This window comes from Lycium ferocissimum, chromosome 5, assembly GCF_029784015.1.
Source record: "Lycium ferocissimum isolate CSIRO_LF1 chromosome 5, AGI_CSIRO_Lferr_CH_V1, whole genome shotgun sequence".
Taxonomy (NCBI): domain Eukaryota; kingdom Viridiplantae; phylum Streptophyta; class Magnoliopsida; order Solanales; family Solanaceae; genus Lycium; species Lycium ferocissimum.
This window is the reverse complement of record NC_081346.1, coordinates 13,953,247-13,975,664: the sequence shown is the minus strand read 5'-3', so window position 1 is coordinate 13,975,664 and position 22,418 is coordinate 13,953,247. Positions and strand designations below refer to the sequence as shown.

At 35.8% G+C, this 22,418-nt stretch overlaps 3 protein-coding genes across 6 annotated transcripts; 2 read left to right on the top strand and 1 right to left on the bottom strand.

Moving 5' to 3' along the window:
* Positions 1-2,165: 2,165 nt before the first annotated feature.
* LOC132056126 (uncharacterized) lies at positions 2,166-10,349 on the top strand. 4 transcript variants are annotated; one of them, XM_059448201.1, is made up of 13 exons: positions 2,166-2,189; positions 3,225-3,276; positions 3,610-3,882; positions 3,988-4,062; positions 4,146-4,204; positions 4,290-4,425; positions 4,607-4,703; positions 4,777-4,843; positions 6,035-6,133; positions 6,496-6,585; positions 7,860-8,014; positions 9,018-9,119; positions 9,733-10,349. In XM_059448201.1, exons 3-13 carry the CDS (start codon positions 3,630-3,632, stop codon positions 9,851-9,853), a joined length of 1,254 nt encoding a protein of 417 aa, XP_059304184.1. In that variant the 5' UTR covers positions 2,166-2,189; positions 3,225-3,276; positions 3,610-3,629; the 3' UTR covers positions 9,854-10,349. The 4 variants fall into 4 exon arrangements, with proteins under 4 accessions (XP_059304184.1, XP_059304183.1, XP_059304182.1 ...); XM_059448200.1 differs by lacking the exon at positions 2,166-2,189 and adding an exon at positions 2,252-2,329; XM_059448199.1 differs by lacking the exon at positions 2,166-2,189 and adding an exon at positions 2,447-2,636.
* Positions 10,350-11,246: 897 nt separating this feature from the next.
* LOC132056125 (asparagine--tRNA ligase, chloroplastic/mitochondrial) lies at positions 11,247-18,270 on the bottom strand. Its single transcript, XM_059448198.1, has 15 exons — positions 17,855-18,270; positions 17,696-17,764; positions 16,584-16,694; positions 15,740-15,844; positions 14,570-14,707; positions 13,962-14,042; positions 13,688-13,765; positions 13,502-13,570; positions 13,319-13,393; positions 13,140-13,223; positions 12,956-13,042; positions 12,749-12,844; positions 12,598-12,672; positions 11,777-11,903; positions 11,247-11,617 (listed from the first exon to the last, which is right to left on the bottom strand). The coding sequence occupies exons 1-15, from the start codon at positions 18,203-18,205 to the stop codon at positions 11,502-11,504; spliced, it is 1,662 nt and encodes a 553-aa protein (XP_059304181.1). The 5' UTR covers positions 18,206-18,270; the 3' UTR covers positions 11,247-11,501.
* A 978-nt stretch (positions 18,271-19,248) lies between these two features.
* LOC132056123 (uncharacterized) lies at positions 19,249-22,380 on the top strand. Its single transcript, XM_059448195.1, has 3 exons — positions 19,249-20,220; positions 20,836-21,002; positions 21,860-22,380. Exons 1-3 carry the CDS (start codon positions 19,252-19,254, stop codon positions 22,065-22,067), a joined length of 1,344 nt encoding a protein of 447 aa, XP_059304178.1. The 5' UTR covers positions 19,249-19,251; the 3' UTR covers positions 22,068-22,380.
* Positions 22,381-22,418: the final 38 nt, after the last annotated feature.

Below are 22,418 nucleotides of genomic sequence, written 5' to 3'. Positions count from 1 at the left end.
GTCGGTTTTTTTATTCGGTTTGGTTAAATTTTCGGTTTGGTTTTGGTTTTAACCAAAACTGTGAACAGCCCTACCTACAATTATGGGGCCTATAGCTGCTGCTTTAGCAGCTTCACCATCCAGCCGTCCCGGGTTAGAGAGAGAATTTTCTAGGAAGAGAATTTAGTTCATTAACAGGAAGATAATTTAGTTCATTAACACAAAGATCAAACAACTTATCACCATTTTAATTAAGCAAATATCCCAAATAAACCTCAAATATGATATTAATATTCAACCTAATGGGACCTAAAACTATGATAGTGGCCCTTTGAAAGTCAAAGCCTGCCAAGTGATTGTATAGTATTAGTGTAATTGTCATCTTACAGTCATCCATAAAAGTGATAACAATAACAATATCACGTTGATAGTTAAAATGGATTGACTATTCAATAGTTTAACACTTTAAGAGGACCTTAAAGAGTCAATTTGCACTTAAATCTAGTATCTAGTCTAGTATAGAAAACCAACCTCTGCCAATAAGGTTTAACTATGGAAAATTGCTTACCTTTTTCCTTGTACAGATGTTTAAAAATAGAACACTGACAAGGACCATGTACAAGAAATATATTGAATATTAATGTATTGGAATCCAACGGTTGAACTATATTATAATATATATTTTCCTTTAATTTTTCGTTACTGTAAGTTTAGTTTATTTGTAGTATTATTACAAGAAGCTTCAATATCAAATTTAATTATCATATTTAGAAATATAATATAAGTTTGGTGAAACTGTCTTTCGTTTTTTCTTTTGAAAAACAGGCGTTTTGATTACGTATTGGGTTGCAATACATGATTAATAAGGTTGATGGAGTAAGAACAACTCATCTTTCAATTTCTTTTTCGTTGGGAACAGCTATGTGGTTGCGGAAGGGGTCATCGTTGGATTAGTGAATTGTTAATACACTCACGTGAAGAAAACAAACGGACAAACATTTGGATTAGTGCAATAAAAAGGGTTTAGTTTGCAGATTATAAAACACACTAATCAATAAGACATCCTTATATAGTAAAGTGCTTACTATTTATGGTACTCTTAAATAAGGCCAAGAGGGAAAACACATAATGCCATAATAAAAGTAGTACTAAAGCCAAAACAACACATTCTTGTTCACCTGCCAGCGGCTAGCGCACATTAGCTCACCAGTACTCTTACTGACTTTGCCCATACCCGCCAACCCCTCGGATTCCTCGTGCCATTCACCATCATTGATGAATAATGTAAAAAGAAGTTTACCATATCATGTCATTTTTGTTTATTATAGCAGGTAATGTATTTTACTTAAAGAATATAAATTTCATTTTTGGTGTGATGTATCTTTAAATTTGTAGTATAGTATTTCATTTAGATATTCAAACTACGATATATTTTAATTGAGCACCTGAATGTGTTACTACTATTAGCACCTCTAACTAGAATTTTGAAAAAATTTAGGCGTGTGTTCTCAAACGCCCGTTATGTTGATAAGTTAACCATATAAAATATGTCACACCCTTTAATTAGAACAAGCATGATGTTCTATGGTTTTATTGAGGTAAATGTGTACAATTAAATGAGGTAACATATTTTAAGTGGTTAACTTATCTATGTAATGGACGCTTGAGAACGCACGTACAAACTTTTCTAAAATTTGAGTCGGAAGTGTCTAATAAAAATACTTTATTACGTGTTCAGATACTCAATCAAAACATGTACTAATTCAAATTACTAAATGATAGGAATCTGTAAATTTAAAAATTTAAATCCATCTATGATAAAGTAAACTTGATTCTTTCGATGATCCATTTGATTGTTTCACAAGTAATTAGATGTAGTTAATTAAGCGTACGCTTGTACTATTTTTTAAAAATTATTCTAACTCATCTACAAGATTAATGTGTCATCAAGCTAACACACATTAACTACCTTCAAGTGATTTATTTGCTAGCTAAATTAGCAAATCATTAGATTATATACAAAAATAAAGCATAACAAACTAAAAATTCTTTATAAATGGGAAGAAGCGGACAATTAAAAACCGAAAAGGTGGGATTCGGCACCATATAAAATGCAAACATCTTGTCCAAATAATTGTCTTTTCATTAGCACTAACTACCATACCACATTAATGTGCCAAACAAACGCCTTCTGGAAAGCAACTTCACCAGTACTAATAATACTATACAATCATTACTATTACTAGTAAATTACTCTTAACCCTGTTATTTTAAAGTATAAGTTTTTCTTCTTTGGGTTTAATTTTCTCTCTCTACTTGGGACGATTACTTATCAACATTTCAACTGTATGTACGTTGAAGATTGAAGAACCTAACCCTTTTTAATACCCCTTTTTTCTATCTGTATTCCTCTTTCTTTATTGTCTTTATCACTTATTTTTTTCTTCTTCAAATGTTCCAAATAGAAAAATTGTCAGCTCCAAAAAGTTGAGGTTGAACTGATTCCTTTGTGTTTGGCCTTTCAAAGAGGATTTTGGGTTTTTGCTCAATTCAGCTAAATATTGTTTCTTGAAAATAGGGTTTATTTGTTTCATTTTAGAATCAATTCCAAGAAAATACTTTTGATGGAAAATATTGGCTTTTCTGTTTCAAACCAGGTATATATTTTTCACTAATACCAATTTTGGGTCTATGATTTCCATGTTTCTTGATCATGTTTATTGGTGTCTTTGTACAAAAATTCAATCTTGATTGATTTTGGAAGCTTTGATAAAACTTAAATTTGATACTTTTGAAGTTTTGGTAATTGGGGTTGGTTGTTTAACTATTCCACTTTAAACCCACTTGGGCATAATTTGACAATCTTGAATTTATGAGCTTAGTGCTATGTGCACAAGTTGGGTTTTGCTTATGTGTTTGTTTGCTTTCTTAAATGGGGTTTGCAATTCTTTACTCCAATGGTACGTGAATTACAAGTTTGTGGTTCTCTTTCTTTCATCTTTCTTTTTGGTTTCCCTTTAAGGTACTTTTTTGTAATAATTTTGTTGCAAAGCCGCCAACTTGTTTGACAAATTTGTCCAAGTTCATTATGGAAGGAGGAATTTAAGTTTTTGTTATGATTATTTCACAAGTCTGGTAATGTAGAATGCACCTGTCACTTTTCATGCATTTCTTGTGATCTCCTTTATCTTTATACTGTGTGTTTACACCTATACTTACATAAATATTCTTTTTTTGTGATGCAGAAATTACCAGAGAAATTGACCTATTGCCTGATCTGCTGATTATAAAACCAGGGTAAGCTGTTTTTTTTTTTTTTTTTTAAAAGTATCCATTAAGTTTAGACACCTTATGTACAAAATCACAAAAGATTTTCTTGACTTATGACAGATTGTTCTAGTGGCAATCTATGGGATAGTACTCGTGAGCAGCCAACTGTCTGTTGGTTGCTCATTTATTGTGACTTTATGACTAGTTTCCAGCCCAGTCATCCAATTTTTCTTGTGATGATTTTACTCTGCACGGTTATTCATGTTGGAAAATTTTTACTTTCATGAAAGAGGTCATTATTTTTCTTGACATTGTTTTTGTCGAAAGATCATTCTGTAATTTATGGTAGTGTTTTGGCAGATACGAGAAATTTTTAGGATATGGGATGCTTTAATTCGACGCTGCAGGAGACTGGTGGGAATAGAAGGCGGCCAGGAAACATTGGCGAGGTGTCTGTATTTGTACCTGGATTACGTATCCCTAAACCGGTTGATTTCTCTCTTGCACTTGATGATCACTTGTCGAAAACCCTCGTGGAGCGCCTATCCGCTCTCAGAACCAGAATAGTGGTTATGGCAGGGCAAGAAGCTCCTACAATTACAAGGACAAGAAGGAAAACTGCTACTCAGCACGGTGAGTTGCAGAGGAAGCGCAAGCATATTTTTTTGGAATTTGGCAATGTTATTGGTTTTCTTCTTTACATATTTGGATGTGATGCATATCAGCTAATTCTTGCAGGAGGTTCAACCCTGGCTGATCTTTTGCAGGCTCTAGAAGATTATTTGCCTGTTCTTTTGGGGCTAGTTAAAGATGGTACATACTTTGGCTGCTATCTCAATAGCATTTGCACTTTGTTGATTTTAGTTGTGAGATGTTGCTTTCTTGGCCATTTTCAGGTAGCACATTACAACATAAAGTGCAATTTATTTGGGTCAATCAAGAGGATGATGAAGAGGTCAGACTAGAAATATATTTTTCTCTTTGTTTTCTTTTCATGTTTAGTCTTCTATTTAACTGTCTTATTTCTCAAAATATTTCAGGAAACTGCAATGTATAGTGCTTGGTATGAAGTACTGTCCGTTTTGCACTTGATGGCAACGCTATCGTTATCGCAAGCTAACTTGCTGCTTCTTCCTAGAACATCTCTCGATGGTTATTCACCAAAGGTATCTGAAGGTGGGTATTTTTCCCATGTTTGATATTGCAGAGTCAGTAACTACAAGTAAATGTCTCTGTGTTCTTTATATTTATCACAGTTGATTTCTTGGCGAAGCCTCTGAAACTTCTCTTGAGACATCTATGTTGCGCCTTCAAATTGATCTTTTGTTTTCCTCATATTGTCTTTAACATCTGACAGAGAGCAGGCGATCTTCTGTTGATATTTTCCTGAGGGCTGCTGGATATCTAGATTGTGCGGTTCGAAACGTTCTTCCTCAGTTGCCTGCTGAACAAAGGTTTTGTTCAAATCCATGTTTTCGAATTAAACCTTTCAGGGGTTAGATATTCACTATTATTATCTGTGTGAAGGAGAAATCTGCCAGTAGACCTAGCCGAAGGAGTTCTGCGAGCATTGTGCCTCCAAGCATTAGGGCAGGTACTAGCTCATTCAGCGCCTATCTTGTGTTGGGTGCATATTTTAAAAATTTAAATGTCCAAATGTCACCCATAATTTCTCCCTGCTCTACTGAATGGTCTTTCTCTTTTTGCATTAGCGAGTATTCGAGGATATCTGAGATTGTTATGGGTTTACTTGGACGATGTAATTATATGAAGCAAATACATATCATGCTTCTAGCCTTCTAGTGATAATCTTTCAGCTTCTCTTTTCTTGACTACTGGTTTTGTTAACATCCCAGAAAAGTCAGATACATTCAAATAGTGCCCCAAAGACACTGCAATTACCGTTCGATGGCTCAGTTAGGACTTCCTATATTAATAAATAAGATTCGTAGAAATTGCCTATGACAATATGTTTCTGATTTGGTGAAGAAGAAAATGATTGTATTCATGGATTGGCTTAATAAATATACACTGCGCTGAAGCATGAAATATTCACGCAAAGATGTGTGTTTTGCTTTTGCCTTGGTTGTTAGTGGGGCTTGAGTTCTTCATGCCTGTTACCTCTGCTTTCAATGGATGGAAGCATCTAATGCACACTAATTAACAAAGTGCAAGATATGTGCTACTCCCTCTGGCCCGATTTATGTGATGCAATTTCCTTTTAGCCTGCCCCAAAAATATTGAAATAATTTAAGTTTGAACTTCTCATTTTACCTTTAATGAGATGATTTGGCCACACAAGTATCTATGGTTTGTTTTAGACCTTAAGTTTCAAAAGTGCATCACATATTGGGATGGAGGGAGTATTATCTAGAGACAGCAAAAGCAATCTATTTGTCAAAGATTTGCTGTTATAACTGTGCACAATTGCAAAGGGGGTCATCTGGATATATGCCTAATATCTAATTGCAGCCAAACGACTCTAGTTAGCAAATTTCTGTTACAAAAGTGTGAACAATAGTGAAGGGGATCATCTGAATTTGAGTTAACCTAGATCAACAGACTTTCGTTCATTTAGCCATTTTGATATGCTAGTTTACATGTTTGTTATTTTGGCTGTATTATGGTGTTGTCCATTTGCTTTCTTGTGCTAATAGTTATTTTTGAATGAAGATGTTAGCTGTTGCTTTATCTCTAGTTAAGAAAGCTTAATCTCTAGTTAAGAAAATGTACCATAAGGATTAAATTTCTTCCCTATCTGATGTATCTGTCCCCGTGATCTTAGGCTGTTGATATTCAACTTGGACTTGCAATTGACAGTACTAAAGCAACACTGGCTGTCAAAAGAAGGCTTGCATGCGAGATGGTAAAATACTGGCAGCAGGTACTTTATCCTCTTGCCAAACTATACTCGACTTCTTTGATTTAAAAGAGGGTTATATGAATCCTCTATACGTTTCTACTATATTCTAGTCCATTTCATTCCAATGCTAATTAAATTAAGGGTTCTCTGAACTTACACTTCTTACTACACGGGTAACTAGTTTGGTCCGAACTAGTTGGCATTGCATATATGGATCATTTACTTCTGTTTTGGAGTCCTTGGTCCCTTTTAACTACTTCCCCTAACGTAACAATTGAAAGGGGAATAAAACGCTCTTTGTTATTCCATTTTATGGAATATTTTCCTGTTGTAGCCGGATCGTGTCTGAGATATCAACTTCTTTGTTTCTTGCTACCTTGCAGGCTCAAGATAACATCATGAACCTCCCATTATCAAATGGTTGGGGAGAAAAGCATAGGCTTTTCGTGAAGTGGAAATATATTGAAGCCAAGGTATCTTGTGATTCTCTTTCTTTAGTTTATTTCTTTAGTTCCTAGATTTTAGTACCTATGCAACATCAAGAGGTAGCTAAATTATAGGTCAAAAGTGTTCCTTGATTTTACTTATTGATGAATGAAAGACTCCCCTGGGACAAAACTTTTCCTCTATAACATATAACATTTTTTTGAGTGATCCATGCGAGGATGACCTTATTTTATCTAGTGTCATTAACTTATGAATTACCCTAATTCCCAACTAGTTTGGGGCTGAGGTGTAGTTGACTGACTTTACCAACCATCATTAGCATATGAATTTATATCGAAATGTTCAGCTTTGTCTATTCATTAGCCAAATATGCTATTTTGTCAGAGATAAAACACACAGGACCCAGAAAAACACGCTGGAAAATGACCTACATCTGAATGTGGTCTCTGAAAATAGTGGTGTAAATGTTAATATGTCCTGTAATCCACCCAAAATTTCATGCCACAAATTCATTTCTCATACCTTTTCGTTCAATCAAGTTGGCCCGGGTCTTCTGAGAGGATGTAATGGACAGAGGTACTTACCTGTGTTCAAAATGGACTTTTCTGTAGTTGTATTTCTCTCCTCAATATCCCAATGCTTCGGAAGTGGCTGATTTTGTAACCCTGCTGAATGCTCTTAGAATCTGACATATGGTGTTAGAGATCTGAAACTTGTATTTTCTTGTTTTTCTTGTGAATAACCTTAAAGATAATCAATAATGTACATCTTGCTGGCTACCTCAATCTGTAAGTGTGAGTCCACTTTAAACTGACTTATTTTTGTCATCTTTGGCTCTTCTAAGGCTAAATGCTTATAACTTTCTTCAGTCGAAGCAACCTAAAATTCCTCTTAATTATGTCATGGAATGGGTATTTATAGCATAAAGCAACTATGGTTTTTCAATATTTCCCTGCTATAGCATGAAAACTTGTCTTGACACATTTTCACTGTTTTGATTAAAATTTCTCGCGAGTTTTAGGGCTTTGGAGACTAAGAATGAGAGGATCTGGTTAGATATTTAATACTTAAGAGTTGTTGTGCTATATAATTGATTCTAATGCTGCGACCTTCCCACATTATTGGAATAGTCTCTGACCTAAAAACACAGTTTCTCCTGTGGAAACATTGAGGAGCTCTTTATTTTTTTAAGGACCCTCCATTGGTCTTTGCGAAGCTTCAGCAGCTTCTTTGCCATCTTCTAAATCTATTGCCTTGTTCTCCCCTCAAGTTTATGCATGACGCATAATATTCTGTGTAGGCTTCAGCATACTATTACCATGGTCTAATCCTCGACGAAGGGAACACAGAAAAATTTCATGGAATGGCTGTAGCTGCCCTGCAAGCAGCAGATGAGTATCTGAAAGAAAGTAAGAAGGCGTGTGAAGCTTTCAATGCATCCGTTCCTCTCTCCAGGTAAACTTTGGACATTCCATTTTTCTGTTTCTCCCCTTCATTACTCCTCAACTCCCTGTACTTCCCTATTTTTCTTTATTTTTCTTGCTATGCAGTGGAGGAACTTATTTTGGAAAAGAAAAAAGTTGCAAAACTACTTGTAGCTTTGCTATAGATTAATTATGAAACCAAATCTTTATAGAGACCAGAACTATTAAGAACATTGGGAAAATATCCATACGTCTAATTCTTTTTTAGCTATCGATTTTGATTAGAAAATAACTCTTCCAATCAGATATGTTAGTGCAGAGTTTCAGTTATCGCATTTATCTAATGACTCGGATGATAAGGGAGATCTTCAGTTTAGCTTCAACTTTATTACTTCCAAATGGTGTCCTGCAGTTGGTCTTGTTATTCATCAGTTTTTTGTTATATCCTGGTTATATCTCTTTCTTATCCTTGGTATTTCCATCTTTTTGGGAAACATATCTGAGCTACATCGTTTTCAACAAAACCTCTAAAATATCATTTCAAACGGTAATCCGATATCCTTGGATGCGGTTTCTCAAGATGTTACTGTATCTAAAGCTAGTGTTGTTTAAATTTCGCTGTGTACATGAAGCAGTGTAATGAATAGTTCGCTTCTAGACCTAATTGGATGACTTTACCATGTAAAGGCTCATACTAACTTGTAGAACTGTGTCTAGTGCTCAAAATTTATCAGACTGGGAAACTTCATATTTTCATTTGACCAACTTCCACCTCCGTTGGTATGCTAAACTGATATTTCATCGGAAGCATCTAGTTAGAAACTGCACTAAGCCATGTTTTGACATTAAGCTTGCTGGCGCAAGGAAGACCATCTACTTTAAGCCCACCTGATTTTGGTCCCCCACCCCCCCCCCCCCCCAAAAAAAACCCCCCCGCCGGTCCGTTGATGTAGTAGTATGTCATCATAACATATTATTTTCGCCTCACCTTATCCTCTCTCTTCTGCACACCTGATATCCATTTGCCAATCCAGAAATCCTCCACTCTGGGGAACGATGAAGTATCTTGCTGAGAAAATTCCAAAGGACACTTCGAGCAAGGTGCGGATCAACAGGGATTTGTACTCTTATGAAAAGTAAGTTTTCTTTTTGTGGCTTTGCAGATATGATGATCTCACTTGGCTGCAGAATTGCTTATCTAAAAGTAGATTGCTAAAGCTCGATATTTGGTTTTGAGAGATGGCATGCTTTCCTTTGTATGTATATTGAATTTGGGTTGACATATTACAAGATAGCTTCTTGACTTGATGAGGTATAAATTTGTAATAGTACGGAAAAGCCTCGTTGATGCACCACCAACTAAACCAACCCCTTTGAACCAAACAGAAGAATTGAAAAAGACCAAATCATCCCCACAAAAAAGATCAAACCATCCCCATCCACTAAAAAATAACAATGCACAGTCATGACAACAAATTACAAAAATAGTTAATGCATGTTTTAAGCTTAATCAATCTCCAAGGTAGAGTTCGATACTTACTGCCCCAGTGTACCAACCGATGAAAATTTACTATGTCTAATTGATTTAATGAGATGCATGTCAATTAACCATGGTTAAAGTTCAGTTTCAAAAAATTAACCTTGGTTAAATGCTAAAAGTCTTGTGTGCAAACACATGTCATACATCTATTGGCTTCATGGAATTCGCATGTTGGAAAAATACTTAATACCTGAAGAGGATTGCTGCAGGATAATGGAGACAGCCCCAACACTGCCAGACTTTGCATTGGCTCTCAAACCTGATGAATATCAGCTTCCTCATGTGAATGCATCTTGGGATGATGAAACTTACAGGCAGGGGACAGTTTAACCCAAACAAGCTCAAAGGGTGACTTATTCTACTCATCAGATTTCAGAATCTGGAAAATCCAGGCTGGTCGAAAATGCAAGATGACTGTCGTCAGATTTCCAAGATATCCAACTCTTTCTATTCACTGAAGGTCCCCTCTTTGCTGCACCTCTAGTTGAATACAATCTCTATTTCTTCCAGTAAATTGAATCTCTATTTCCTTTTTCCTATCAGATGTATAGTCAACCCTGTGAGTGAGTTCTGTACAAGTCGCTTTGCTTTTGTTTGTAATCTTTGATTTACAGGAAAAGGGGTGTATTTCTTTGCCAGCCTGCCCAATAATTCCTAGTCCCACTTGTCCACCAACCTGAAACCAGAACAATCATTCAAGTTGTTTGATAGAAAATGCTTTTCTATAAGTTCTACAATTTGTGTCTATGAAGCTTATTAGCTAAAAAGAACCTATCTGCATCTGTATTTTTTTCAATTCCAATTTCTGACTTGTAAGTGTATAAAATGCGAACTGCTCAAACTATGCAAATGCTAGATTTATTTGGCAATGAGCCTTTAATGAAGGATACTTGAACTCTTGAAGAATTAGATTTTTTTAATCCTATGCTTGAAACTAGTGAAAGCAAGAGATGGGAATGGAAAGTAAATAGAGGGGAAAAGGAAGGGAAAGTTGAGAAATGTCATATTTCTTCCCTGTTAGATTTTCTTGGCAACGACTCTTAATGGAGAAAACTTGAGCTCTTGCAGAAATTAGAAAAAATTCATCCTATGCTTGGAACTAATGAAAACGAGAGATGGAAAAGGGGAACAGAAAGAGGGAGAAAGGAAGGGAGAGACGAGAAAGTCATTTTCTTCCCTATGTTTGGTGTGGGTGGGAACTGGGAAAAAAAGAGAGGGAAAGAATTTATGATTGTAAAGCAGTTCTCAAGTATCTATTCAGAACCTTTCCTCCTTCTCTTTGGTGCAAGTGAGCTCCAGTAGGGGGAGTAAGAAACTATGAGACTGAAATGTTGCATTTCAGTAATGCTGCTAAGTTGAATTACATCTTGAATATGAACCGTAAGAACTGTAATTATGACTTAAATTATGTTGAAACCACAAGAAATTGATTGGAAAAAAAAAGAAAAGAGGACTTTGCTGATTTGACATTAAAACCATAGTTTGACTAGTTTCTTCATTTCTCACAAATCACAGAATACTATAGCCGCTTAACCAGTGTTAATTACATAAACTGCTGTCCTTTAACTTTGTTATACCCTGTTGACTGGTGAGGTAAGGGGTGTGTGCGCATGGTAGGTATTGCTTCAAGGCGCACCCACCCCCGCAAAAAAAAAAAAAAAGAGAGAGAGAGAGAGAAAAAAGGAGGGAAAGGAAATAAAAGAAAGATATAAGAGGAAAAAAGTAACGAGTCAAAATTTATTTCCTTTCAATGGCACCGGTACTGCAACTCGTCAACTCTTTATGACTACAAAAATTGGTATGGTACAATGATTATAACTTCCACCATAATCTTAACAAGTTCTACAAAATCTACACAGTAAATGAAAGTTGAAAAAAGGGATTGCAGAAGCACCACGCTATTTGGTGATATTGCACCTTATGACCGATTCAGTTTTTATCAAGATATATTTAATAGTACACTTTTAAGGTCAAAAAATCAAAATTCAGCAGAGCCGGGTGTCCGAGGGAAAGGTATTGCATCTCTGATATTGTCTATTCCAGTCGCAAATTGCACAAGCCTTTCAAAGCCTAATCCAAATCCAGCATGAGGCACTACAGCATAAGAAAACGAAACGTCCAATCAAAATCTCACGCAGCCAAATTTAATTTAGCAACATGAATGTTGGATCAAGAATAAGGTGCATGCATTACAATGCAAAAATTATGACCGTCAAGCAAGAAAATGCCAAATTCATTTACAAATTCACCTACCTGAACCATAACGCCGCAGATCAAGATACCACCAAAAGCTTTCTTTGTTGAGGTTCATGTTATCCATACGTTCTTCCAGGTATTCAAGGCGTTCCTCCCTTTGACTTCCACCAATAAGTTCCCCAACCTGAAGAAGAAAACAACCTTGAGATATTGAGCTAGAAAAATATTATATGTCAGACCAATCCATTACTTCAACTGGTTCAACTTCATCAAACAAATGGAATACGCAGTCCTAAGTCACCTACAAACAACAATAAGCAGTCCAGCAGGCATCACTAAAGAAATTACATCAGTGGGTTTCTGGCAATCCAACCTCTAAGGCTTTGCTCGGAGTACAGATGCATACATGAGCATTTCATGCTATGAACAACATTATTGGTTTTCTGGCATGAATGCCTATCCCAAGATAAGGAGAAAAGAAAAGGAAGAAGGTATTCATGACATTTGATTATTGCGCGCACAGAACTACTAGTTAAACCTTTGTCAGGATTTACATCCACAGGGATTGACTTACTGAAAGGTTATAAATGTAGTATTCTATTGACCAGCATATAGAATGTATACACGCAAACAGTATGAAAATGCTCGTCTCCGCAAAAAAACAAGCCTTTAAATATAGGATTCTATGAATTTTAAGTTCCTAAATGATACAAATAGCTATGTGTAAAAGAGGTGGTTTAGCTGATTGATGTGAGATGTATATTAGTGCAAATGTATAAGAACTAATGGAAATATTGATTTGCTTTACATTAGTTCGACTTGTCCAAGAAAAAATAATCCATGACAACTAAAGAGTTGACTAAGTTTCTGGACTCTACCCGAGGTACCAACATATCCATGGCTGCGACAGTCTTTCCATCATCATTCTGCCGCATGTAAAATGCCTTGATATCCTGAAATTATGAAACACTGTCAATCATCTGAAATTTCCCCACAGCTTCAATAATAAATGCAGATAGGAAACTAAACCTTCGGATAGTCTCTAATAATTACAGGGCAACCACCAAAAGCCTCCTCGGTGATATATCGTTCATGCTCACTTTGCAAATCACATCCCCATTTCACCTACCAAATGCAGAAGCAGTCATTACCATTTAAGGAAAAGTAATAGAAGTGTGGATGGGGAGATTGACCAAAAACTGCATGTGAGAAAGCATGCAAATAAAGCACGCCTACCGGAAAATCAAACTTCTTTTTTGCTTTTAATAGAAGCTCAACGGCATCCGTGTAAGTCAACTGCACAAAGTTCTTCTCAGCAACATCCTGTGGGAGCATATGATCACAATGAGATCACCTATTAGGTGCACACTTCAGACCGCCAGGGTTGTGGAAAACACATCGAGTTCATAGAAATTCATACACTAAGTCTATTGATGATCCCTTTCTCAATCCAAGTGTTGAAAAAATCCATATCTTCTTTGCAATTCTCTAATACATATTTCACCTTACAAGAAGAGTTACGTCAATGCAAAAGTCTAGTTGTCAGAACAAAGTTATAAATATGCACTAAGGGACAAGAAGATGTGAAAGGTAACATACTACATACTGGAGATAGGCAGTAGCACAGGCCATGTCATCATCCAAGTCCGCAAAAGCCAGTTCTGGTTCAATCATCTTACACAATAAAACTCAGTGTCAACATTTTACTGGTTTCTGCCCACGTATAACAAAAAAAATATAAAAGTTCCACCACGTTTTACCAGTTGAAGTGTATAAGCTTACCCAGAATTCAGCTAAGTGTCTGGAAGTGTTGGAATTTTCTGCTCTGAATGTAGGGCCGAAGGTATAGATCTGGAGACAGATAGATGACACTGTTAGAATTTGAAAGAAATAAAGATAATCTGTGACCAAAAGATTAAGTTGGAAGTAGCATATGAAAGTTGAAACTGAAAAGTGAGGAAACTCTACATCGGAAAGAGCAGTAGCATATGTTTCACCATTGAGTTGCCCAGACACTGTTAAATATGCTCGTTTCCCGAAGAAGTCCTGCAACACAAAGATGCAATTTATAAGAACTAACTAGACAGTTATGAAAGGAATCCACCATCAAATGCATGCACCTATGAACTTCCAGAATTTAAAAAGTTCACGTTGCTTGTAATGATAGAAACAAACTTCAACAGCTAGCTGATAAAGTTCACTCTAAAATGGACAAAGCACCCTGGTTGTTGATTTGACTTACTTGTGACCAGTCAACAGAACCGGCTTCAGTAGTAGGAATAGCATTAACTGGTGACTCTCCACCTTCGTTGGAGTTCGGTATCTGTTAGGTAAACAAACATCTTACTCAAGCACGAGATATTTCATAAAAAAGAATATAAGCAAAGTATTGTTGGCATTTGAATGAATCAAAAAGAAATAGTCAAATCAATAGGTATAGTTTGCAAAGTTATATGCACGGAGCATGGACAAATTAATCAAGAAGAAAGAGGCCAAGATAAAATTGACCATAAGAAACTGTCTATAGCTAATCGAAAGCAAATAAAAGCAGGATTTATGCAAGACTACAAGTAGACTAAGCTTTGAGGCTTTGTATTAACAGTCTAAACAACAATTTGACAATGTAAAGTTAAATGATGTAGAATTTGGATCTTTCAACACATCATCCTCTTAGCCCCAACCAAGTTCAGAGCTTTCCTGTCTGTTTTTTTCCCTCCCTTTCTTAGTTCTTGGGAGAGGTGATGAATGTGAAGAGAGATGGGGTACAACACACAGAGTGCTTGGACACCAACTGGGAATTTGGGAAAAGACCTGATAGATGATGTAACATATTAAATCAACATTACATACCATTGTAGTCACGCAGAATTGCTCACCGGCTCCTTCACAATCAGAAGCAGTGATTATTGGACTTGAGACCCAAACAAAGCCATTTTCTTGGAAAAACTTGTGTGTAGCATAGGCCAAAGCATTCCTCACCCTCGAAACCTAAAAAGAAGCTGACATATCAAATTAGGGACAGTAAAAAATAAAAAAATCGACTTATAATAGAAGTTTGCATATCCATAGAAACAGAGAAATCTATTAAACACAGGAAATGCAATGGCTTCTAAGCATGCTGATTTTAACTCCCAAAGTATTTACATCCCATGGGAGATTTCACTAATCAACCCTTCACATTAAGTCTAATGCTGTTAATAGAAGAGAAATTACCCTTTCAAAATGCCAAACCTATTGGTTTCATTACCAACATCAATGCTACCCAGCTACCAGCTATTACCCTGTACTAGCTTCTCTACAAATGTTTGAGGGTTCCACGTAGTAGTAAGCCAATTATTTAACATTTCCACAAAAGTGGGGAAGAATTGGATTTGGACAAGGTAAGTTAATAGGTAAAATACAGAATCAGTATTACTTGCCTCAGAAAAGGACAACTGGACAAGAAGCTTGAAAATTTTAAGAACTAGAAGAATAGTTGCCCTATGTGATATACTTGCACAAGGTCTATTATAAATATTCTACAATCCCATTCCAAATCACTAGATATGTTTTTTTCTTGTCATTATTGGATCTGTGATCCAAATAAATCTTTACCTTTTTGGTACTTGTATGAGATCTGAAACTGATGGCTACACAAAAAGGGAATAAGGATGAAAGGGGCTGAATGCAAAAGGTAGTTCGGCTCTAGCATCCACTGATCAAAGGCTGCTGGGGACAAACATAAATTTAAACAGGAATGGATATAATAATAATGAAAAATGGGTGTAGAGTAAGTAATTATCTTTCTTTTTCTTTCTTAAAACATTAAAGGCTAAATAGCTAATTTTCCTCTAATAGGGAGTTGATTATAAGTATTTTAAAACAAAAGGATAAATAAAAAAAAAAAAAAAAAAAAAAAAACCTATATTATGGATCAAATAGGTACTTCATAATGACATGCAATAGCACCATTTTCCTACCAAACTACATGAATATTTTAAAACCTTCACAGAGAACAAAGTGCACTGCCCCAACTCATACCGCACCAAAAGTGTTCGTTCGAGGGCGAAGGTGAGCCTTTGTTCTCAAGAATTCTCTGCTGACCCTTTTCTTCTGGATGGGGAAAGAAGGATCACTTTTACCAACCTGCGAGAAAACCAACACGAGCAAGCCTAGTCACTAAATGACCAATGTCATAACATAAGCAACAAATAGATAAACATGAGAACTACATAAAACACTCCAAATTTCTGACTATAAACCCATGCTCTACGCTAAACTGTTGAATCTGTTCAGGGAGTTGATCTTATTCCGAGCTAGTATAAGGACGAATTTGGATCACCGTAACCATTCCCCCTCAACCTTCTCAATAACTATGTTCAACAAGCTATAAACAAATTGTTGGAATTGGCATGAGATTAGAGTAGTTATTAGCTAAGGGAAAAAGATTGCAGCAACATTAAAATTCTTGGTGAAGGATTCAAGTAGGCACGGAATTAACTGTATAACACACTGGTGGAGTCTCGAGGTCTGTTGGAAGACCATAAATGTCAACTAACTTCGAAAACATTTCAACAAGTAATGCACAATACACATGTTGTGATTTATAATGATAATGCAATACACAAATACAACATGAATAAGCTTATTTGGCAGCAGATATATATTTAGATGCATTTGTGTAGTTACTCTTGGCATTTTACAGTCTAGTTGCTTCTAATTTCCTCTTTTCAGAAACAACTAAGTCAAGGATTCCCCATCATAAGTAGATGCTCTTTAAGGTTTGTCATAAAAAAAAATAAGAACACCCTTAGAAGTAAAGGATGTTAAAGCACACTCGTAAGCATAAACACTGAACGTTTGATGAAATTGACAAAGTCCTTACCACTACAAGCTTCTGAACCTTCAACTCTATTTTCTGCTTTGATCCTTGACTGCTGACTACAGTACCTTCAATCCATACTGATGCACCAGTTGAAATTGAGCCATTCTCCACCTGTAAGATATGTATCGAACAAAGTAAACGAAAATTAGAGATGAAAGCAACAGGTCAACCAAATCACATGCCAAGTTGAAAGCCCCATGAGATCGAATCGAAGTCCATGTCTCCATGATTTTTCTTAAGTTAGGGAGAGACTGCTGAATATTAGGGAGAGACTGCTGAATATTGGAGCCTTAAATGTTATCTTCCCATATCAGAAGCATCTTCTTAAGAATAAAAGAGAAAGAAATGATCTTTAAAAGCTATTTATATCCCTTTTTTTTTTTTTTTTTTTTTTCATGATCGCAAGTTTTACGGGGTGCAATCTGGAACTAGCATACACAGAAATAATATTCAGAGTTTACAACAATAAGTAATCAGCACATGCATCCACAACTGTGCCCCGTCTTATCTTAGTGGAGAACCTGTAGAACCACATAAATCAAAATAGTACCGGGAAAACACATGCATGGCATCTTCTTAACCTGCTGCAAATCACATGAAAACTAAGAATTTCCAAGAATGGGTATCCAAGGGGCATAGCATGTGGTTTGACACCCACATAAAGCAATACAAAAGGGACTTTCTAAGTGTGTGCTTGTAGGCCATGCCCAATGTCCAAGTGTGAGTTAGCTAAATAGTACAATTCTTCAGAAGACCTTTCCTTCAACATTCAACTCATCAAGCTCCATACACCAAATTTCACGGGGACCAGTGAAAGAAATCACCTTTCCTGAGGACCAAACTGAACTTGTTTCGTTTCTTTTCAAATATAAAATCACATATACGTAACTCAGCAGACATCAAAATGTACCTCCAAATTTTTCATTAAATGGACCTCATGTACCTCCTAAATTTATGCACAAGAGCTTATAATAATAAGTAATCAGCACAATATATAGACCAATATACTTTCTAACAACACTAAGCTGGCTGGTCTCTTACTCAGTACAGCTAGAAACAGTTAATTGATAGCTCTACACACATATATATGGACAGAAAGACACAGTAAGTACCTGATCATAACCCTCAGCATCAGAACCCATAACACATTGCATATTTGAAAGACAAGAACCATCATTAACCTGCAAAATTAATCAAAACACAGCCAAATTACATATGTTAAAACATAAACAAAACAACTCCCAAAATTTCAAGCTAGTATGAGACATTACATCAATAAAGGTAACGCTGCTCTGAGCCCTAACCGTACGAACCCAACCTCTTACCACCAATGTCTCACCAAGCCTCTCCAAACCTTCATCAACCCCTCCCTTAATATCCGCAACCCTCAACCTTTTCCTAAATTCCTTAACTTGTTCATTTTTGACACCATCAAATTCGGGTTTTTCAAGTGCTTCTCCCGAGGAAACTAGAGAGCAGAAGCTTGGTTGACGGGGAATTGGAGTAGTGTGCAGCTTTTGAGGGTTTAAGAGTTTGATTGGGGAGCGATAATGAGTGAAGAAACGAAAGGCGTAAAGGGGTTTAAGGCGGAGAGTGGTGGCCGGAGACAGAACACCTGCCATTTTTGTGTGTTTTGAGCGAGTATTGCTGCCTTTGCTGCCACTGCCAATGGTTTTTTACTGCCCCATATCACCTCACAATACAACACCCGGTCTGGTGTTTTTTAATGATTTTTTATCGACTGATATTTTTAAAGATATTAATTTTTGGTTTTATTAAAGTAAATAAAGAAAAGATTATGACAAGAAAAGTCCCTTAACTTTTTCCACAAGCCAAATGTTAAATTTAATTAATATTTAGCAATAAAAAAAAGTTAGTTCACTAGACAAAGTTGATAAAATGTTTATAGAAAAAGTTTAAACCTTAAGAAAATTAAATTAAAAGTTGTTGTGCAGGTAATATGATAAATTTTTTTGACTAATTACTGGAAGGAATGAAATATTTTTACTCTTAATCAAGGTTTCAAATTCGAGCTATATGAACATGAAAATCCCTAACACAAAGTGTATTCTCCTTTTAACAAGCGCTATTTTTGTTTCAATTTCACAAATGTAATTTTACATTAAATATAAATTCAAATCATTTTATCAACTAGAGTTAGATATAGACTTCTCATATAGCAATATATATATATATATATATATTTTACAAGAATCAAACAAATAATGAGCCTATCATCTCCTAAATCATCTGTAGGTGAAAATATCACGGTAAGATAACACAATGATTCATTTTCATAAATCAAATAACAATTTCACATTTATACATGCTTTGAACTAATCCAATCTTAATGATTAAAATAATAACTAAGTTCACTCCTAAATAATTTTAATACAAAACTCAAACAAAGACCATTGATATGTCCTTTCAACTTTTTAAACCCTAGCTAAAACATTAGTAAATTATTAAAAAATATTTATAAATGGTTCTGGTAGAAATTTACTAGAATATAATAAAGTCATTGTAGTTCGATTTTTCTTTAAATACCAATTTAATTAAAATTTTGTTTATTTCCTTGAAAAGAATTAAATCAAATTAGCAAGTCAAATAGAATATGTTCCTTCTTTACATTGATTTGGCTTGGTTTTGCACTTGGTTCCATTGTACAATGGAAAGGGACGAAAGAGCAGTGGAAGAGGATAAAAGGAGATGTAAAGCCCTCAAACATCGAATTGAAGCCTTTACAACTACACCAAAATCCTCATGGAAAACTACCCTTTTGAGACTAATCAACTCTGAGCTCTCTTTCCTCAACCGCATTTCCCTCAACCCACCTGTCAATCTCAGCACCAACATTGGGTATCTCGAATCAGTTGTTCACATTCTTGAAAACCCATTAGTAACATCCATTTCACGGGTCTGCAAAAAAGTTCCACAACAGAGTGTTTATATTGATGTTATTTGCTCTTTTAATGGAAACCCTGTTTGGTTTATTGTATCTGATAGAAACCCCAAGTACATTTCTTGGGAGAAAACTAGGAATTGTAAGGGTTTAAAAAGCAAAATTCAAGAACTCTTGGTTGCTGTTTCAGAGGCTTCTGTTACAGTGAGGCCTTGTTCGATTATTCTTTTTTTCTCAAATGGACTTCAAAGTTGCATTCTTGAAAAGCTGAAAGATGAATTTGGAGCTAATACTGATCTGGGGTTTGGGTTTTGTGATTTTGATTGTGAGTTTTATGATGATGGGGATTGGGTAAGTGTATTAGGGAGGTCTTTTGAGAGAGCATGTGTCTTGGAAATAAAGGTTGGATCTTTTTCAGACTCTAGTAGAGAAGTAAAATTGCAGGATAAAGATGGAGAAACATTTACAGACTTTTCTGGGAGTATGGGAAAATTGCATAGTGGTGATGTGAGTAATGATGTAAATTTGGGTGATTCTTTCTGTGCTCTTGTCGGTGCGTTGAGGAGTTGGTCCGATTTAGATGTTGAAGAAGTTGAAATGGTTAATTTTGATACGACAGCACTGGTTGCTATAGTGTCTGGGATTAGTAATGGGGGTATTGATCGAATTCTGGCTACTCCGGAGAGTGAGTTGAGGAGTCGGTTCAAGGGAAATTATGAGTTTATGATTGCACAGGTGACACCTCTTCTCAGAACCCTCGTGTGTTTAAAATTTTGAGAGCTTTAATATCTATCTGTTAATTTTGGTTTTGTTAATATATTCGTTTGAGTCCTTTATAGTCCTAGTGACTCGTATGAACGAGCTAGTGGCTTTACAGCCTGAGATGACCTGTGTGACATTGGTTGTTGATTCAAAATATTTTGTTCAGAGAAAATGCACGTCAGTTGCCTCTATAGTGATTGATAACAAACCAATTCTCGTGCGACATGTTAAGGTTTGTAGGAACGTTGCCAGAGTTAACTTGTGTCACAGTAAATTGGATATAACTATATAGTATATTCTGCTTGAATTGATGGTTCACATATTAATTCTCACTGGAACATATAGAGATAACAAATTGCTAGTTTTGGTGCTTCTTGTTCTGGGGAAGTTAATAGTATGATTCATATGTTAAGCAGTAAAATCAGTACTGAGCTTGTATTTGAAGTACTTTTGTTTTCTCCCCTAAAGAAATCTCTTTATATACGATCCGTGGATACACATTAACTATCAGCTTAACCACTGTACTTCTGCATATGGCAACCATTGTAGTAATATTCTTTGGTTTATGTTGTACTTGGCTTCCACCAGGTGAATTCTGAAATGAAAAAGCCAATCCACATGGAACTGATGCCAGTAATATCGCGAAAGAGAGGCATAGTTTGTGAAAGTGTTTGTTCAGAATTTCAGGAGCTTGTTTCAATGTGTGGTGGGCCTAATGAGAAGTGTAGAGCAGAGCAATTTTTGACACGTCTTAGGTGAATATTTTATAAGTTTCATTATGTTTCTTACAGCAAGTTTTCGTTTCTACAACTTTATTGCAACAATCTTTACATTCAACGGTACATGCTACGTCAATCCCTCCCCCCTTTTTACCTCCAGAAAAGAAATAAGAAGAAAGATATGAATTGCTTTCCATCCTCTAATCTGACTTCTAAAATATCCTACAGGATTTATATCTATAATTACTTGATAACAGAAACAAGATAAAGTTGAAAAAGTTTTGTTCGTCTTGCTATATGACTTTCAGATTTTAGGTCCCAGTAAAATTTTATTGCTACTCTGCTGCATCATAAACATAATTCATATTCAGTATCTGTTATAGAATTTCCTGGCATGGTCCTTTTGTCATTCTATTACAACTGCTTAGGTCTTTTAAATCTGATGCCAAGAAGTAAAAATAACCTGAATCTCATGATGGTACTACCTCAGACCTGTTGGTCAAGAAAAAGTAGCTTTTATGCTTCGATAGTTTTATGAGAAACTACTCTTTGCCTTCTAGAGAGTTGCTCCCCTCACATGGTTCTTTCTCTTTCTTTCAATCGCTTAAGGGAAAGGGGTAATATTCATTGTAAATACACGAGTTCCTAGAAAATCTGTGTGGATAAACATATCAAATTTCATTCTTATTCAGACAGCAAGGATATTAATTTGAGGGCATAAATTGGAACAGTGGCAGTTTTTGTACAGGGCATAGATTTATGTGGACATTTAACTTTTCAAAAGGCACAGTTGGATATTTTTCATCTCCATGTTTCTTTTTTCTTAACTTTTAGTTTTCAGTTTTACTAGTAGCTTGAATTCCATATACTGATCATTTGATTAACTCAAACAGGATTGTTCCTGATTGTCCATCAGAGCGGCTAATGAGCCTTCCAACAACCAGAAAACTGGCTTTGAAAAACAAGGTGGCTTTTGGTACCGGTGATTATTGGCATGCTCCCACTATAACCGCAAACATGGCATTTGCCAGAGCTGTTTCACAGACAGGAATGTCCCTGTTTACCATAGAGCATAGACCACGAGCCTTGGTTGGTGATTAGTTCCCTTTGGCAGTGACATTTGAAAAAGAGATCTATATTGGCTTAATGCAACCTTAGCCTAGAATCACTGTCATCTGATGATTTTCTGTTAAAAGAGGTTGAGGTACCCATGCTTGACGCGTCATTTGGACTAAGAAATTGTGAAACTTGCTTGGCTACTACACCTGTATATATCAGACTAGCAGAAATGTTTTATGGGTTTTTGTGCAATTCATGACTTGCATGTTGCAGCTACTATGTTAGCTTGTATGATGTTTCTTAGATAATATGGGGCTTCAGTTATCTTAATATTATGCTATCTGCTAGGTGTACATAGGTCGGTTTTTCAATTACCAAACCAAGCTAAGCACA

Bases quoted from the DNA above. Each gene is read 5' to 3' on its own strand.
- LOC132056125 (XM_059448198.1), bottom strand. From the start codon at position 18,205: ATGGCAGGTGTTCTGTCTCCGGCCACCACTCTCCGCCTTAAACCCCTT. The intron at 16,695-17,695 runs GTACTTACTGTG...CATATCTTACAG, and splicing joins ATGCTGAGGGTTATGATCAG to GTGGAGAATGGCTCAATTTC. The intron at 13,571-13,687 runs GTAGAGTTTCCT...ATCTGTCTCCAG, and splicing joins ATGCTACTGCTCTTTCCGAT to ATCTATACCTTCGGCCCTAC.
- LOC132056123 (XM_059448195.1), top strand. From the start codon at position 19,252: ATGGAAAGGGACGAAAGAGCAGTGGAAGAGGATAAAAGGAGATGTAAA. The intron at 20,221-20,835 runs GTGACACCTCTT...GGCTTCCACCAG, and splicing joins ATGAGTTTATGATTGCACAG to GTGAATTCTGAAATGAAAAA. The intron at 21,003-21,859 runs GTGAATATTTTA...TAACTCAAACAG, and splicing joins CAATTTTTGACACGTCTTAG to GATTGTTCCTGATTGTCCAT.
- LOC132056126 (XM_059448201.1), top strand. From the start codon at position 3,630: ATGGGATGCTTTAATTCGACGCTGCAGGAGACTGGTGGGAATAGAAGG. The intron at 4,704-4,776 runs GTTTTGTTCAAA...ATCTGTGTGAAG, and splicing joins CAGTTGCCTGCTGAACAAAG to GAGAAATCTGCCAGTAGACC. The intron at 6,586-7,859 runs GTATCTTGTGAT...TATTCTGTGTAG, and splicing joins GGAAATATATTGAAGCCAAG to GCTTCAGCATACTATTACCA.